We start from the raw sequence: 15,657 nt of genomic DNA, 5'->3' as shown, positions 1-15,657 counted from the left end.
TGGTTCTAAATTCAGCCTGTGGATTTGCGATAAGGATTCGAGGCAAGAAGCCTTTTAACTCAGAAAAGAATCTGTTTGCAGCCATTGTCCAATAAATGCAAAGTGTCTGGTTACTGGCACGTAGCACAATGCACCACAGAACTCACTGAATGTCCACAGAGCTGGCCAACCTCATGATGCCCATCAAGAGGGGTGTGTGTGTGCCTCTGTGTGTGTGTGTGTGCGTGTGTGCCTGTGTGCCTGTGTGCCTGTGTGCCTGTGTGCCTGTGTGCCTGTGTGCCTGTGGGGTCTGCCCTAAGTCCTCTGCATGTATGTTATGGCTCAGTAGCTCTGTGCTCTTGTGGCGATCCTAACAGTGGGAGCTGGTTCAGGGGCTGTCCCTGACTCTTTTGCCTATGTGTGTGACCCTTTTCCTCCTACTGAGGAGGAGGAGGAGGAGGAGGAGGAGGAGGAGGAGGAGGAGGAGGAGGAGGAGGAAAAGAGTGGATGGAGAGGGGAGAGGGGAGAGGGGAGAGGCTGACAGGAGGGGAGGGAGGGAAGAGAAATTGTGGTCAGGATGTAACATATGAGAGAAGAATAAAAATAATAAAATAAGAATTCTCCTCAAACAGTGTTTCTCAAGGCTGAATGAATTGACACTTCTGAGCTGAGGCACAGTTGAAGGTTGTTAGTGTGTGCTGGTAATGACAACAAGAAAGCTCAAAGGAAACTGGGAAAACTGCATGTCATGCCCTCTTTTTTAAAAAAAAAAACAAAACAAAAACCAGAAATAATGTCAGAAGAATTAAAATTAAACCTCACGAGAGTCTGTGGGGATGGAAAGTCACCAGCTAGCTAATATTAACATAGCTTGCCACAGAGGCTTGCTGCTCAAAATAGGACAGTCAGTCATATCGCTATCGCTGGGCTGTTTACATTCTTCGGGCCAGCCCTGAACTTCTTCCTGCCTCTGGCCCCTGGGCATTGCTGTTTCTGGAGGTTTCTGGATGACCGGCCACACTCAGCTGTCTCCAGGAACTTTCACTCAAGCGGGGAGCTAGAAGAACGACACCTGCTCTGTTTGCTGCACGAAGCAGTAGAGCTTCAAAGGATCGGTGCTAGGCGTCAGAGGCCAAGTTTCTAGGCTGCATTTGGTTGCTGTCAGGGAGGGGAAAACAAGGACCCTCGGGCTTCCCCTCAGTATGGAGAACTTATTGCCTCCGTCCAGATTTTACTTGAAAAAGTATCCTCTTCACTCGATTCGGAAATATTTATCAACGCTGAGAAACCAAAGGGCTGAAGAACAGGTATTTTTGTTTGTGCTAACTTTAAAAATAACTGGTGCTTATTTCTGGGTGTGGCTTGTTGAAGCTTGGGGAATGTTTCTCTGCTGGCTTACTGGTGTTCACAGGCACAGATCGGATACAGCTTGTAGCTAGCTACTGGTGCTTGGCAATCAGAGGAACCTGCCGCTTGTGAGGGTTTACTTGACTGTGGAACATTGGATCCTGAGATGAAGCAAATGTTCTCGGGGGTAGGGAGAGGGAACACTTATTTTGCTTTCTTCTGTTATCTAGATGAACCTACCGTACTGCAGAGGTTACTCTTTGATACTTGGATAATTTTTTCAGTGTTTCGAAGACAAATTTTGAAACCATTCATAGCTCAATTGATTAAATAGTATACCCTAGAAACACACTTGTTTTCCTGCTCGTTTCTGTGCTTGTGTTAATATCACCAGGATCTGTGCAAAATGAAGATTATCTGCATGGCCATAATCAGATCATTAGTGGGCTGATGAAATCGTTTAGATATAATAGGTAATTCTTATATGTGGTGCGTAGGGGACAGAGCACAATAATTAGTCCTTTAGCCAATTGATAGCTACAGCTTCCATCAGGAGACCCCAGCATATGGGTGTACCAGCATTTTAAAAAACCTGTTTAAAATGTCTGGTTATTTTCATTTAAAAGCATGTGTGTTCATTACACTGATTACGTTATACATTGATATCTAAGAACTGCTCTCATAATTGCACTGGATTAGGGAGATAACAATGTGTGGCCCATTTAAATTCAGGAGTTCATTTAGAAGCATGGCAATGGAACGGAAATATAAGGGACAGGCCTGTCACCACACAGACGATGACCAGCCACAAGCGCTATGCATTGTGCTCTCACTAGAACCAGGCAGCAGATATTGCCAAGTGTCCTGTTTGTTCTCCTCTGTGGTAAGAAAATGACCCAGTTAGTAAGATGCTTCCCAGAAATGGAAGCAGAGAACAGCAGAAGGAAAGCCCTTTGGTGACCTCTTTCCCCAAAGCTCATGCCTCGTTTGAACACCCGCCCACCCCTGACAGATCATCATCATTAGGAGTTAAAGGAAACTGCTTCTAGGCATCTACTTAAGTGATTTTGACTAGTGCTAGAGACTCAGGGCTTTCCACATGAAGGGAGCAAGGCTACCCCATTTACCGCTCACTCAGTTTCAGTGTAACACTCAGTGAGAAGCATTTCTGTGTCTCCTCTCAGCACGCCTTGGTTTTGAAGTAGAAAATGGGAGAACCACATGGTGGTGCCCAGAGTCTTTGTTTACCCCAGTAGCAATGTCACAGGCTTTTTCCACTGGGGAGGGGGAGAGGGGAGGGGGAGAGTGACTGACTGTATGACTGTGGGGGATGGGCATGGATTTCTTCCCCCTCTTCTGAGCCATGTGTGTGGAGAGGTGGCTATATTACTTAAATAAATCCTGTAGGCTTTTTTTTTTGAAGTTTGTTTTATTTATTTATTTATTTATTTATTTATTTATCTTTGTGTGTGTGTGCACGAGCTGTGTGTATGTATGTGTGTATGAAGAGAGTATGTGGCGTATGCACATATAAGCGTGTGTGTGTTTGTGTGTGTGGGTGCTGTGTGTGGGTGCCAGTGGGATGGATATAGAGGCTAGAGGTTGAGAGCAAGTTGTCTTGTCTTAGTTTCTTCTCCATATTATTTTTTTCGTGACTGTCTTACTGAAACTGAAGTTAGATGATGTGACCAGGTTGTCTGGGCAGTGAGCCCTCAGGATGTCTCTCTCTGTAGCCCTGTGCAGATGTTACAGGTGTGGGCTGCTGACCACGCTTTTCACATGGGTTCTGAGCATCAGGACACAGTTCTTCTAACACTTAAACAGCAAGTATATCCCCACTGAGCCATCTCCCCAGGCGTTACTTTTTTGGGTTTTTTGAGACATGGTCTCAACATAGCACAGGTTGGCCAAGCCTGTCTTTGAACTTGTCATCCCCCTGCTTCTACTTCCCAAGTAGGGTGTTATTGGTATGTAGCATCACATCCAGATGCTGAAAGTTAATTCTGAAAGTATTACAAAATCATACCTTCAGAAGATCAGTAAGATCCAGTATTGAGACATGAGAACAACTGAAAGCATTGTGCTATGTTATTAACTTTCTGTATATATTAATGGAAATATACTGCATTTGATTCCTTTCTAAAGCCAATTACAGCTGTTTAGACACCAGTCTAACAAAATTAGAGAAACTGGGTCAATCTGGTTAAACTTGGAAAGCACAGTGAAAGGTTATAGAGAAGGCTAATGGTGCCCACACTCAAATAGCTATAGCCTCTATTCATTACGTTTCTGTAAACCAGATCTGCAACAGAAAGCTAAGGGGGCAGAGACGTACGGAGTATGAGCATTCTCCTGGAAGCCACCCAGCTTAATAGAAAATATTAACGGAGGGGGTGTTAAAATGTAAAAGCCTGAGTTTTAAACTTTATCCTTTATGCCATACTGACCCTCATAACAACCTAGTGATAACAGCAGGCTACTGGCCTGTCTCCTAGACAGTGTCCTCAAACCTCAGACCACTATCATTCGGACTGTAATTTCTGTGTGTGTGTGTGCTATATTTATATAATATACACAATTAACTCCTGTTTTTCTGTACTTATTACTTAAATCACTCATTAGCAAATTTGTTTAGGGAAAAAAATTCATATTGCTACTGTAATGGAAAAAAATGCCATTTGCTATAGCTTGAAAACTAAATACATTCAAAGCGAATTCTTTAGATAAACAATGTTACCTGTGTACACACCTATACTGCTAACTCTTGGAAAGCTGAGATAGGAGGGGTTGGAGAGATGGCTCATTTGGTTAAGAGCATCGACTGCTCTTCCAGAAGTCCTGAGTTCAATTCCCAGCAACCACATGTTGGTTCACAGCCATCTGTAGTGGGATCCAATGCCCTCTTCTGGTGTGTCTGAAGATAGCTACAGTGTACTCATATACATTAAATAAGTAAATAAATACATCTTTTTTTTTAAAGAAATGGGGTCCAGCCTGAGCTACATAGTGAGACTCTTTTCAAAAAAAAAAAAGCAAAAATGTAAAAGCAAAAGGAACATCAAAGGAATCTTCTAAGCCTGAAAGTTATTTTGTTTGGTTTGGTTTGGTTTGGTTTGGTTTGGTTTGGTTTGGTTTGGTTTGTTTTTTTGAGACAGGGTTTCACTGTGCAGCCTTGACTGTCCTGGGACTTTCTTTGTAGACCAGGCTGGCCTCGAATTTACAGAGATCTATCTGTCTCTGCCTCCCAAGTGTTGGGATTAAAGGTACCCACCATCACTGCCTTGATTCTGAAACCTGATTTTTAAGAAGGAAAATTGGTTTGCAACAGAGGTGTTCAGGGTTGGGAGTGTGGCTCAGTGGTATACACTTAGCATGCGTAAGGCCCAAGGGTTGACACTCGGTGCCCCCAGCCAACCAAAGGGAAGTATTTAAAGCTTATTTGGAGGCCAGATGAGGTGTCTCCTGAATGAAGATGGGGGTTAGGGGTGGGAATTAAAAGGTGAGACAACTCTCTCAATTCTGAATGATTCATTGTTATTACATGTAATATCTGCATACCAATGTCTTTACTCTTAAGCATCAACAGGGCTGTGGTATCCCAGATACACCATCTGCTTCTGCTCCTTGGTGCATTCAAATGCACTCCTCTCTGAGAACCCCTCCCCTACTTATTATAGGCTGCCTGGATCCCCTGCATCCTTAGACTCAGGTTGCATAGACTGAGAAGAGAACCTTCCTCCAATTCTGCTGGGAGATGCAGCAGAGCCCTCTCTTTCCAGAGACAGTCTGTTGTTGATTACCACAAGTCACTACCATATTTAGCACGGTAACTATTTGCTTCCATGTCAATATACATATGCACATGTGACCTTGCCTCATATACTATTTACTTTGTCTAGCTCACTTTGCAACATGACAAAGGCTGGTGTGAGAGACACCTGTGGTACAGACAGATGATACGTACTAGAATATCTGTGACACACATCACTTTACCCATGTCTTGAGTAGGCCAAAGGGACTACCCTCCATCCCCCCCATGTCATGGTCTAAGTTATGATCATTGTTACTCTTATCCACAGGTTCTTCTTTGAAGTGTCTCCTCAATGATCTTCCCCTTGTCCTTGGTGCTGTAGAGACAGGATTTAACAGCGGATTTGGTTTGTGTGGTAGTTTTCATTGTTGTTGGTGATGTGTCTGTTGGGGCACACCAATGTCTTCACTCTTAAGTGCCAACAGGGATGTGTATCCCAAACACACCATTCGCTTCTCATCCTTTGCACTCCCAGATCTCTAGCGGCAAACGCTTCACAAAGCTGGGTCTCTACACAGGTAGAAGGTTAAAGTCATGAGTACATGAAGAAACTAGATTGGGAAGACTCATGATTATCAAAATTCAAGAGATGGTGCAGTAGGAGCAGGGAGCCCAAGCCTCAGTGGACCTCGGGTGAATTTGGTAAGTTTTCCTGGACATAGGTGAGACTGAATGATCACAGTTCCTTTATTTTGGCCTTAGAGCAATGGTCAAAGTGAGGTTCAGACGTCAGCATCCAGCTAGTGGGAAATAAATGTGACTTGCAGATAATGCTCTTCTGAGTACCAGAGGCCAGCTGCTCTGTGGCTCAGGTGACCAAGAGGGACACTGAGTAGGGAAGGGAGAATTTGTTCTACCTCTCGGTGGGCTGTTCCTTGGCTTCAGCCTAGAGTGGCCTATGGGAGCCTAGAGCTCTTTACTGCTCTTGAAGGTGGCAGATTTGGCAGAGACATCAGGTAAGGATGTAAAGAGCTCATTTTGAAAGTCTGTTCTCTCTCCACTGGATGAGGTCTGATAGTCCTGTAGCTTCAATTACAACCTTTAAGCCAATCACTCTCAAATGCTTACTGGGAGTACACTGCAGCCTTGCATATCCAGTTACTGTTCAATGTCTCTATCTGGATGTCTTGCAATCATGGCAAATTGACTGTGTTCAGGGAGAAAGCTCCAACTCCACCCACAAAACCTTGACATCATCTTGGTGTCTGCCTTTCTCCTCATTACCCCTGTTTCCCAAGCATTTCAAAAGACCTTGTTCTTTAGAGAGAAAGAACTGATGAAACATAAACACACAGACACACTTATTGAAATGACTTTCAAAGAATCCTGGGTAATATAACAAAGGGTGACTACATGCTTGAAGCTACGAACCTCATAGCTGCTTGGGCCACAACACTGAATGCTTTAGTATTCCTGTACTGGAGATGAAGGCCTGGAAGATATCTAGTTAGTCATCTTGAGTCCATTTTGGAAGACAGAAGAATTTGGAGTCTGATGGTAACAGTAACACAGAGATGTAGCAGCAAGAAGCAGAGGCAGGCAGGCAGGCAAGCAACACTGCTTTTCTTCAGATCTCTGTATACCTGTGTCACCCATCAGAAGGTTTCCAAGGTGATAAGTAACTAACACTCTAGCCAGTTCTCAAATAATTATTCAGTTTGCCACTGTCTCTTCTCCTCTCTGGATCATTGCAATAAGAGCCTTCCAGTTCATGTCCCAGATCCATTTACTGCTGTAATCCTCATCCTATAGCATTCAGGATTTTCTTCTCTACATGAAATCTCACTTCAGCCCAATGAAGGAATGTGATGCTTTACAGTTGTTGTTTCAGCATCAGTACCAGACATGTCTGGCACAAATGAGACACATTTATGTGAGCGAATGAATGAAGGGTACTTTATCACGATCGTAGAGGTTGTAGGGTCAGGTACATCACAGGGTAGGATGCTGTCCTTCAGGGAAGATTATGGCAACATTCGTGACACAAGGCTGAGCCAGAGAAGAGCTGATCTTTTGAGAATCAGCTGTCAGCTTATACTTCTCTTCAGCAGCCTCATCAGCTGAAATCTCTCCTTCTACAGATCCCTGGCAAGGGGAAGTAAAGAGGAAGGATCAGAAAGCACAGGTTGACTAATTTCACAGACAAGATTTTGAGATGATCTCAGCTAACTTGCACAGAATTTTTTTTTCCTGCATAAGAAATAGCATTAAGAACCGACCAGATAGGTTGTGTCTGTTTAACAGCAAATCTGAATCTACTTGCGATATGAAAAGTCCTCTTTGGAGCTGAGAGATATAGTATAATTAAAGCGACATTTTATTATAGATTACAATTAAATTCTGTTTTGGAGGCTGGTCTAAAGTTTCTCCGAAATGGTTTAAGAGAATGTGCCTCAGTCAAACAGATCTATGTTTTTTTTTTGTTTCTGTTTGTCTTTTTAAAGCAATTTCTATCCTTTATTATTTGCCTTTTAAAAACTGTACTGCTGGACCCTGAACATGAGGAGCAAGTGCTCTACCTCTGAGCTACAGCTTTGTCTGTCAAATGATGCAAGCTTTTTTTCCATTCTTTGTTTTTTAGAGAAGGCCTACTTCAAAGTTGAGATGCTAAGATGAATTGAATTTGAGCTTCAAAAAGCTGGCTCTCTAAAACCTGAGGGCACTCTAATCCCCCTCCCAAATAAATCTATGTTGAGTCTCAGTGTACCCAATAAGGTTTCCAGTGTTGCTGCGATATGCTTGGCCTCCCTGGGTGAAATGGCACACAGTTTACTACAGCATAGTCTAAGAAATGTAAAGAGTCTTTTAAGCTCCTTAAGATAAATTGGTTAGCTTGAGATTATGCTAAAGTTATCTATTTTTAAAAGTTGTGGGGTTTTGTTTGTTTGCTTGCTGTTATCTTTAAGACGTGATGGGGTTGGTGAGACGGTTCGACTGTCGAAAGCACTTGCTGCCATGTCTGGTGACCAGAGTATAATCTTTGAGACTCTCACGATGGAAGAAAAGAATGGAAGTGTGTGAACTTAAAACATGTACACATAGACGGACACACAAAAGAAGTAAGAATGTAAAAAGGAAGTCATCAGAGCTGATGGCACAGTGGCAGAATATTCACTTAGCACCACAAAGCTCTGGGCTTTGTCTGACTTGCGTGCGTGTGTGTATATGCGAGTGCATGTGAGTGTGTGCCTGCGTACATGTATGTGCTTGTATGTGGGCATGTGTGAGTATGTGTGTGCGTGCATGCCCATGTGAGTGTATGCATGCATATGTGCTTGTCCTTGTATGCTTGGGTGCATGTTTGTGTGTGTGTGTATATATGTGTGTGTGTGTCTGTGTGTGTGTGTGTCTGTTCGTGTGTGCTCTTGTGCACAATACCTGAGGGAACTGGAAAGTGCCCAGTGTCCTTGTGATTGGTTTGAGAAGAGAAAGATTTAAATGGTTTGGGTGCAGGAGTAAAAGACTATCTGTGTAGAATTTAAAGCAGAGGATAGAGCTGTTACACCACCCTCATGTAGGAATTTGTGTAATTTTATGTAGGTAGCACTGGAAGTCAATTGCTGTGATGAGGCTGCATTTTAGTATTCCTGACTATTAAATATGACATTAAAAGTGGAACTGTTTTATCGTGGTAATTACAAAATTCCTCTAGCTGATGGGAGGGGGAAATGTTGCACTTCTAGAAAAGGAAAATAAGTTTCCAACACTCTATAACCTATAACTGACAGGGTGCAGGAAGCTTCATGGCTTCTGAGTCAACACTGCTCAGTGCAATGATCTGCCTTCTTCACACACCTATTACAGGGAAGCAGCACCACCCATGCATCCTGAAACCCAGCTAGGCCTTTCGAGTTTCCTCCTTTGGTATCATGGCTACCTCCATGTCCTTTCAACCTTTTACCTAGATAATTGTCTTCTCTCTCCCAGAACCTTACCCCAGAGGCCATCATTATGTCTTGCCTGAGGCAGGGAGTAGCTTCCTAGGATTTCACCAGAGACAGATAGTCTTTCAAAGACAAACCCCCAGGTCCCTGCTTGTGATCCTTCAGTGGTTTGCTTTGGGGATAAGTATGAAGCTCCCTGTCATGGAGGGCCTTGATTGATGCCCTCTCTCACCACATGCTGCTTTCACCTCCTTCTGTCCCTACAGTACCCCGTCTATTTACCCTGTTTCCACTTCCCTGTTGGTCCCTTCTCTGCCTTCCTCTAGTTAACATCTACTCTCCCTTCAAATCTTCTTTGTATATTCCCTTCTCCTGGACAGCTTTCCCTGCTGGGCAAGTGCTCTACACCACACTTCACTATATTTCCAGCCCCTAGGCAGGCTCCTCCTCCTCGGTCCTGTCTAATATATGATCTAAGGAAACCTTGCAATTCTTCTTTGCCGTACCTGGCCTGAGCAATTTCATCTGTTTATTGAGCTATTTAATACCAAGAGGTCCTAGACAATTAGCAACGAGCCTGTCAGAACACACTGCCGAACACAGGCTGATGGAAATGAATGAATGGGGGTAATGGGTATCCTGAATTCTATCCTGAGACAGAAGTGCTTAAAAGAACCCTGATTGTTTTGGCCATGTGAGGAAGAGGTGGGATATGACTTTTCATCTGTGTTTGTGTATGTGCTTTAGAAGATTCAAGGGTCTAATTTGTGAAGAAAGCTAGGAATGTCTTTTGAAGGTTACAAAAAAAATTAAGCATAACTCATGGGCAGAATTGCAGGGAAGAGTTGTGATGTAATAGTAAAGTCAAACAAGAGAGAAAGTAATGAGTTGGTATTTGCAGAATACACAGTTGCCTGTCTCTCTTTGCAGATCATTGTAACGATGGTTTCTGATTAGGGAAGAGAATACTGAATGATTTACTTGGCCTATTCTAGCCATAAGATTCTAGATAGTGGGCAATGGGAAGATGAAAAGCACACGTGGATTAGTTTGGTTTTTTTTTTATTTATTTCATTTAGCTAGTTATAAAAATTCTATAGAATGAGCAATGCTGCTTTGAGGTCTAAGACCAAGAAAGCCAGAAACAAATGACTTAGATTCTGGCAGTGCGCAAATCCTCCAGCCAGAAAGGAAATAGAACTATGTCTAGGAACGACCTCAGGTAAAAAGCTTACATACCATGCTTTCCTGAGCCTAATGGGCCGCTGAATACCTCTGTCCAAAGCTTTGTAGCTTTTATGGCCCCCTCCAGTCTAAGGATAAATAACCATGTGTGCTTACATAGTCATAGATAGATAGGAGCATTGAGGAATTTTGGGTTCTTTTGCGACATTTTAAACATTAGGCACCCCGCAACGTAAAGCCTCTTATTAATTTTAGTCTGCTTTTCCTGAATTTAACACTGCCAGCTTTCTGGTTTTCAATGGAAACTCATAAAGATCATGTTCTGACCCCTATTGCTCATCTTCTCTCAGCTGTGCAGCTCTACTTAGGACACACCAGGACCCTGGCTGACTCCTGAGCTCTTAGTAGTCCTGTCATTTGCTTGCGAATTCTCTACCCAGCTGCCTTCAAAACACAAAATAAATAGGTGACTGCCTGGACTATTATTGTGTGCCTGAAATATAGGAACACAACTGCAAACCCTTGTACATTCATGCAGACCCCTAAGTTGTGTGTTTATCAGATTTGGTGATAAAACACAAGAGAAGACTTCAGTCCTCAAATGATTCACTTATCTGGGGCTGAGGGTGTGGGGGAGAGGGGCAAGGCAGGAGACCATGGTGGAACAGTAGGCAAAGGAAACCATTCATTTCATTGTCTGGGAAACAGAGAGGAAGAGGAGTTGTGGTCTGAAATATCACCTTTGAGGGAATGTCCCCAGTGATCTTTCTTCCACTAGACCCTTCTTCCAGATGGTCCCATCATCTTTCAGGAGCACCAAGGGGTTGGTGTTTTTTGATACAGGATTCCCTGGGAGACCTTCAGGATCCCAAATATAGAGGCTTGCTACCCAATTTCACTCCTTCGATAGCTCACACATAACACTTTGCCAACTTCTGTTCAGAACAGAAGATGGCGTAATCTCACACCTTGTACAGACAGTTCCACGTCTTGACAGAAAAAGAAATGAATTTCCTACATATGTTGTACTGCTCAAAATTTGCTGTGGAAAATGCTGAAATTATTATTATTAGCTTGTTTATCCTAACAGAAAGTATGGCTTGGGAAAAACAATGAGAATATACATTTTAGAAGAAGGAAGCTTACTTTTTTTATTGAATGTCTTACCTGTGCTAAGCACTTGGCAAGGTCCTTTAGATATGTCTTCAGTTAATCCTCATAACATTGCAAAGTGTCCTAGCATCCTCATCTTGTGGCTAAGAGGAATGACGTTTAGGGAGGTAAAATAACTGGGTACACAAGTCATAAATGGTGGCAGTAAGATTTTGATTCCAGATCTGTTGACAAACCTCTCCATATGAGACAGATACCCTTCCCCCCACCACTGATGGCCACTTTCTCTCCTTCCTCTTGACCTTCCTTTCACTTTTTCCTTGCAATTAGATATTCTTATATTTACTAAAGATAACAGGACTAGAGAGATGGCTTAGGAGGGGTTACAAGTACTAGTTGTTCTTCCAGATGATCCAGGTACAATTTTCAGCACCCACGTGTAACTCACATGTGGTGTACAAATATATATGCAGGCAAAACAACAGTACATAAAATAAACAAATAAAAATTTAAAATTAAGCCGGGGCAGTAGTGGCGGATGCCTTTAATCCCAGCACTTGGGAGGGAGAGGCAGGCAGATTTTTTAGTTCAAGGCCAGCCTGGTCTACAGAGTGAGTTCCAGGACAGCCAGGGCTATACCGAGAAACCCTGTCTCGAAAAACAAAACAAAACAATTTAAAATTACAATGGTCAGAAATAGAACTATCATGACTTTTGTTAGGAACATTTTTTAAAATCAAGACACTTATATTTACTATGAGTATTTATGATGTATACCGTATATGATTATGAAGGCTTAGAAGTCCCATGATCTTTCCTTTGCTAGTTGAAGGACCAGGATAGTCAGTGATTTAATTTGGTCTAAGAAAGAAGGCCCGAGAACAGGGAACACTGAAGGCAGGAGATGAAGGTCTCCACACAGAAGGAGCAAACATGCTTTTTCTATGCTTTTTGGTTCTGTGTGCTCCTTTGTGGGTTGTATGAGGACGTACTGTGTTCGGCACACACTGAGCCTGCTGATTCAAATGCTCATCTATTCTAGACTCACAGATATGCTCAGAAATAATGTCTTACCAGCTGCAATCCAACCAGTCATCGATAGCCCAGTGAAATTGTCATATTAAACATCAGAAGCCATAAATAATCATGATGATAGAAGGTAAACATTTAAAATGTGTCAGCAATTACAAAATTGAATGACAAACACTGACAAACATCACAAAATGTAGAGGATAAAATTATCTTTTTTATTAATTAGCTGAGGTATCCTAAAAATGATTTGTTCCTACCTTTGAGGGGGTATCTTGGATCTTTAGTTACCCCCTCACATATGGTGTACAAATATATATGCAGCAAGAGAGAACAGGAATGCAGACACGCCTTGTAGCTGACCTTTGCTACTTTGTGGGTTCTTCTTTTTACTACCCCGCCCCCCATTTTACCCCCACAACATTAGATACTAGAGAAACAAAGATAGAGGGGAGAGAGGAATTAGGAAAATTCCGGAACCTAACTTCTTTCCTTTTGTTTCTTCTTTGAGCATGATTACTAACAGACCACAACCAATACCCTGTGAATGACCACCACCCACCCACCTTGCCCCTTGTATTGTATCCTCTGAAGGTCCCAGAATTCCAAATGTTACACAATCACAGAAACTATCTGTGGCTGGCAAAATCATGCTTCTGCTAAAGCACTAGGCAAATCATAGTCAGCTGCTTCAGACAGTCTGAAGCAGCCCCACATCTCTACACCTGGAATTAAAATGAAAGCACATTCTTATAATATTTCTGTGTTTTTTTTTTTAAAAAAAACAATTTCCAGAACTCTCACTACATTCTCTGATCCTGGTTAATTTATATTTCTTTTTAAGCTGGGAGGTGGTAGCGCATGCCTTTAATCCCAGCATTTGGGAGGCAGAGGCTGGCGGATTTCTGAATTCGAGGCCAGCCTGGTCTTTAGAGTGAGTTCCAGGACAGCCAGGGCTACACAGAGAAACCCTGTCTCGAAAAACAAAAAACAAAAAACAAAAAACAAAACACAAAAAACAAAAAACCAAAAACCTAAGCAGTATATTTATTTTTAAAGTAAGTCTAGAAAGAACCATAGACCATGCTTCTGGTTCTGTTTCTCAGGCACTATGCACATCCTTCAGGTGCTTGGCTACTATGAAACACATAAACAGCAACATCTCTTGGCTCTCTGATGTAGTTCAGGTGGTTAGAATATTCCTGGTTGTCATTTCCCCACTAGGGCAGTTAGCAATAATGTAACCATACAGACACTGCCTGCAAAATATGTTTATACATGCCACTAAACCTAACACAATCTAAATGTTTTCCCTGACTCAAGCTCCTTTGAGACAGACCCAGAACACATTGGTGCTATATGGCGCAGGGTGGAGAAACATCAGCAAAATCAGTGCTCCAACATCAATGGCAACTCAAATAATCTGCATTTTTTTTTTTTTTACCAAAATGCAAGACTGTGAGAACATGCTAGAGTTTATACTTGAACTTTTTGCCAGTGTGGTTCCAAAATGCCTAACTTCTGTTGGTTTCCAAGAAAAACCTGTCCTGGATGGGGTTACAGAATTTAAAAATGGTCTTGCACGGTAATATACAAGACTGTATGTCATAGATACATCAAAAAGATGGTCTAAAAGGTCCGTGCTGAGCAGCAGGAGTGCCCAACCTCCCTGAGTGAAGCAGGGGGATTTGTTTTTCTTCTCCTTTTCAGGGTGTTTTATAAATAGAGGGCTGTAAATTGGACATGGTCTAGTGCTGGCAAGTCTCAAAGGCCCCCGTCTCTCTGCCCCCATATATCTTTGATTTTTATTTGCGAAGGGATTGTTTGTAAGTAGGTCTCAAACTCCTATGTTAGCTTAATTAATATTAAACACGCTGTTTATTATTCTTCTAACCGGGCAAGTTAACATGTAGAGGGGACGAGCCTGTTATTGCTGTTAAAGACCACATAGTAGAAAAATTACAACTGCACTAAGGAAGTCTTTAAAAATTCATCAAGAGGTAATCAAGCTTTTGCAAACCCATCTGTTACGTGCAATTATAACATAGTTACTGTAGCTTGCCCAATATCCTGTAAAAAGTCACCTTTACATTTGCTTCTCTTGCTGTGCCCATTGATCGTGCATCCGAGGCCCAGCTTCTCCATGGGTCCTCTTAGCAGAAGCTCTTGAATTTTCTACCTTTATTGCATCCATGGACAACTGTTTTGAAATGTTAGGGACAGCACTGCTAATTGTGTCTGTACCATCATCTGTGTTACAATGTTTACCACTCAGCTGGGCCATGGTTTTATAAATAAAAAACAACTCAGAAAACAAAGCGGATTTGTAATTAACTTTATATAGCAAATATACATGTTTACAACTAATTTTTAGTTGTGTGTGTGCATGTATGGGCACATCAGTTGAGTACAGGTGCCAGCAGAGGCCACATCCCCTAGAACTGGAGTTACATGTTATCTGTACCCAGGTTATCTGTGAAACAGTGTATTGCCTTTTTAAAAATTACATATTGGATCCCCACCACCCCCTGTCCCCAGAGCTAAAGTTAGAGATGGTTATGAGCCACCTGATGTGGGTGATGGGAATCAAACCCACACCCTCTGGAAGAGTGGCATGTTCTCTTAACTACTGAGCATCTCACTAGCTCATGAAAAAAATTTAAATGTTTAAATAGGGGACTGGAGAGATGGTTCAGTGGTTAAGAACATTGGCTGCTCTTCCAGAAGACCTGGGTTCAATTCCCAGTACTGTTATGGTGGCTCACAGCCATCTGTAATTCTAGTTTCAAGGGGTCTAATACTCTGTTCTGGCCTCCCAGGGCACCAGACAAAAACAAGTGGTGTATAGACACACATACAGACAAAAAACAAAAGAACAAAACAAAACAAAATGCATATATGCAAAATAAAAATTTTCAAAAAGATATTGAATACTGTGCAACCTTTCTTCTTTCTCTGTCTCCAATATAAAACTTATCATGTCTTAAAAATTGTTATAGACTGATTTTACACAACTAAAACCTCTTTATTTATTTATTTTTTTTAAATAAAACTATTTCCACGGGGAAGATCCAGTTTCAAGAGAACAGTATTTTCTATTTAGTTTGTAGGGGGAAAAAAGTCTCTCTTTCATCTTACTGGTCTGGCTAAAAAGCCTGATAAGTTCTGGGCAATGAGGCATTGTTCCAAAGGTCCAGCCTGGAATCAGGAAACAAAGGCTGGATTCATAGCTGGCATTACAACTCTGGCTATTACGTGGCACCTCTCTCTCTCTCTCTCTCTCTCTCTCTCTCTCTCTCTCTCTCTCTC

General features: G+C 42.1%; 1 protein-coding gene across 2 annotated transcripts in view; it reads left to right on the top strand.

Annotated features, from left to right (window-relative positions):
- The first annotated feature begins 980 nt into the window (after positions 1-980).
- The window catches only part of Atp2c1 (ATPase secretory pathway Ca2+ transporting 1), a 110,605-nt gene continuing 95,928 nt past the window's right edge, over positions 981-15,657 (top strand). For both annotated transcript variants that reach the window (XM_028756636.1, XM_028756632.1), the window contains exon 1: positions 981-1,286. In XM_028756636.1, coding sequence (XP_028612469.1) covers positions 1,182-1,286 — 105 coding nt within the window. In that variant the 5' untranslated portion in view covers positions 981-1,181. The remainder of the gene's footprint in view (positions 1,287-15,657) is intronic.

This window comes from Grammomys surdaster, unplaced genomic scaffold (assembly GCF_004785775.1).
Source record: "Grammomys surdaster isolate TR1022 unplaced genomic scaffold, NIH_TR_1.0 126131, whole genome shotgun sequence".
NCBI classification, from domain to species: domain Eukaryota; kingdom Metazoa; phylum Chordata; class Mammalia; order Rodentia; family Muridae; genus Grammomys; species Grammomys surdaster.
The sequence above is the reverse complement of the archived record's forward strand: the minus strand, read 5'-3'. Positions and strand labels throughout refer to the sequence as shown.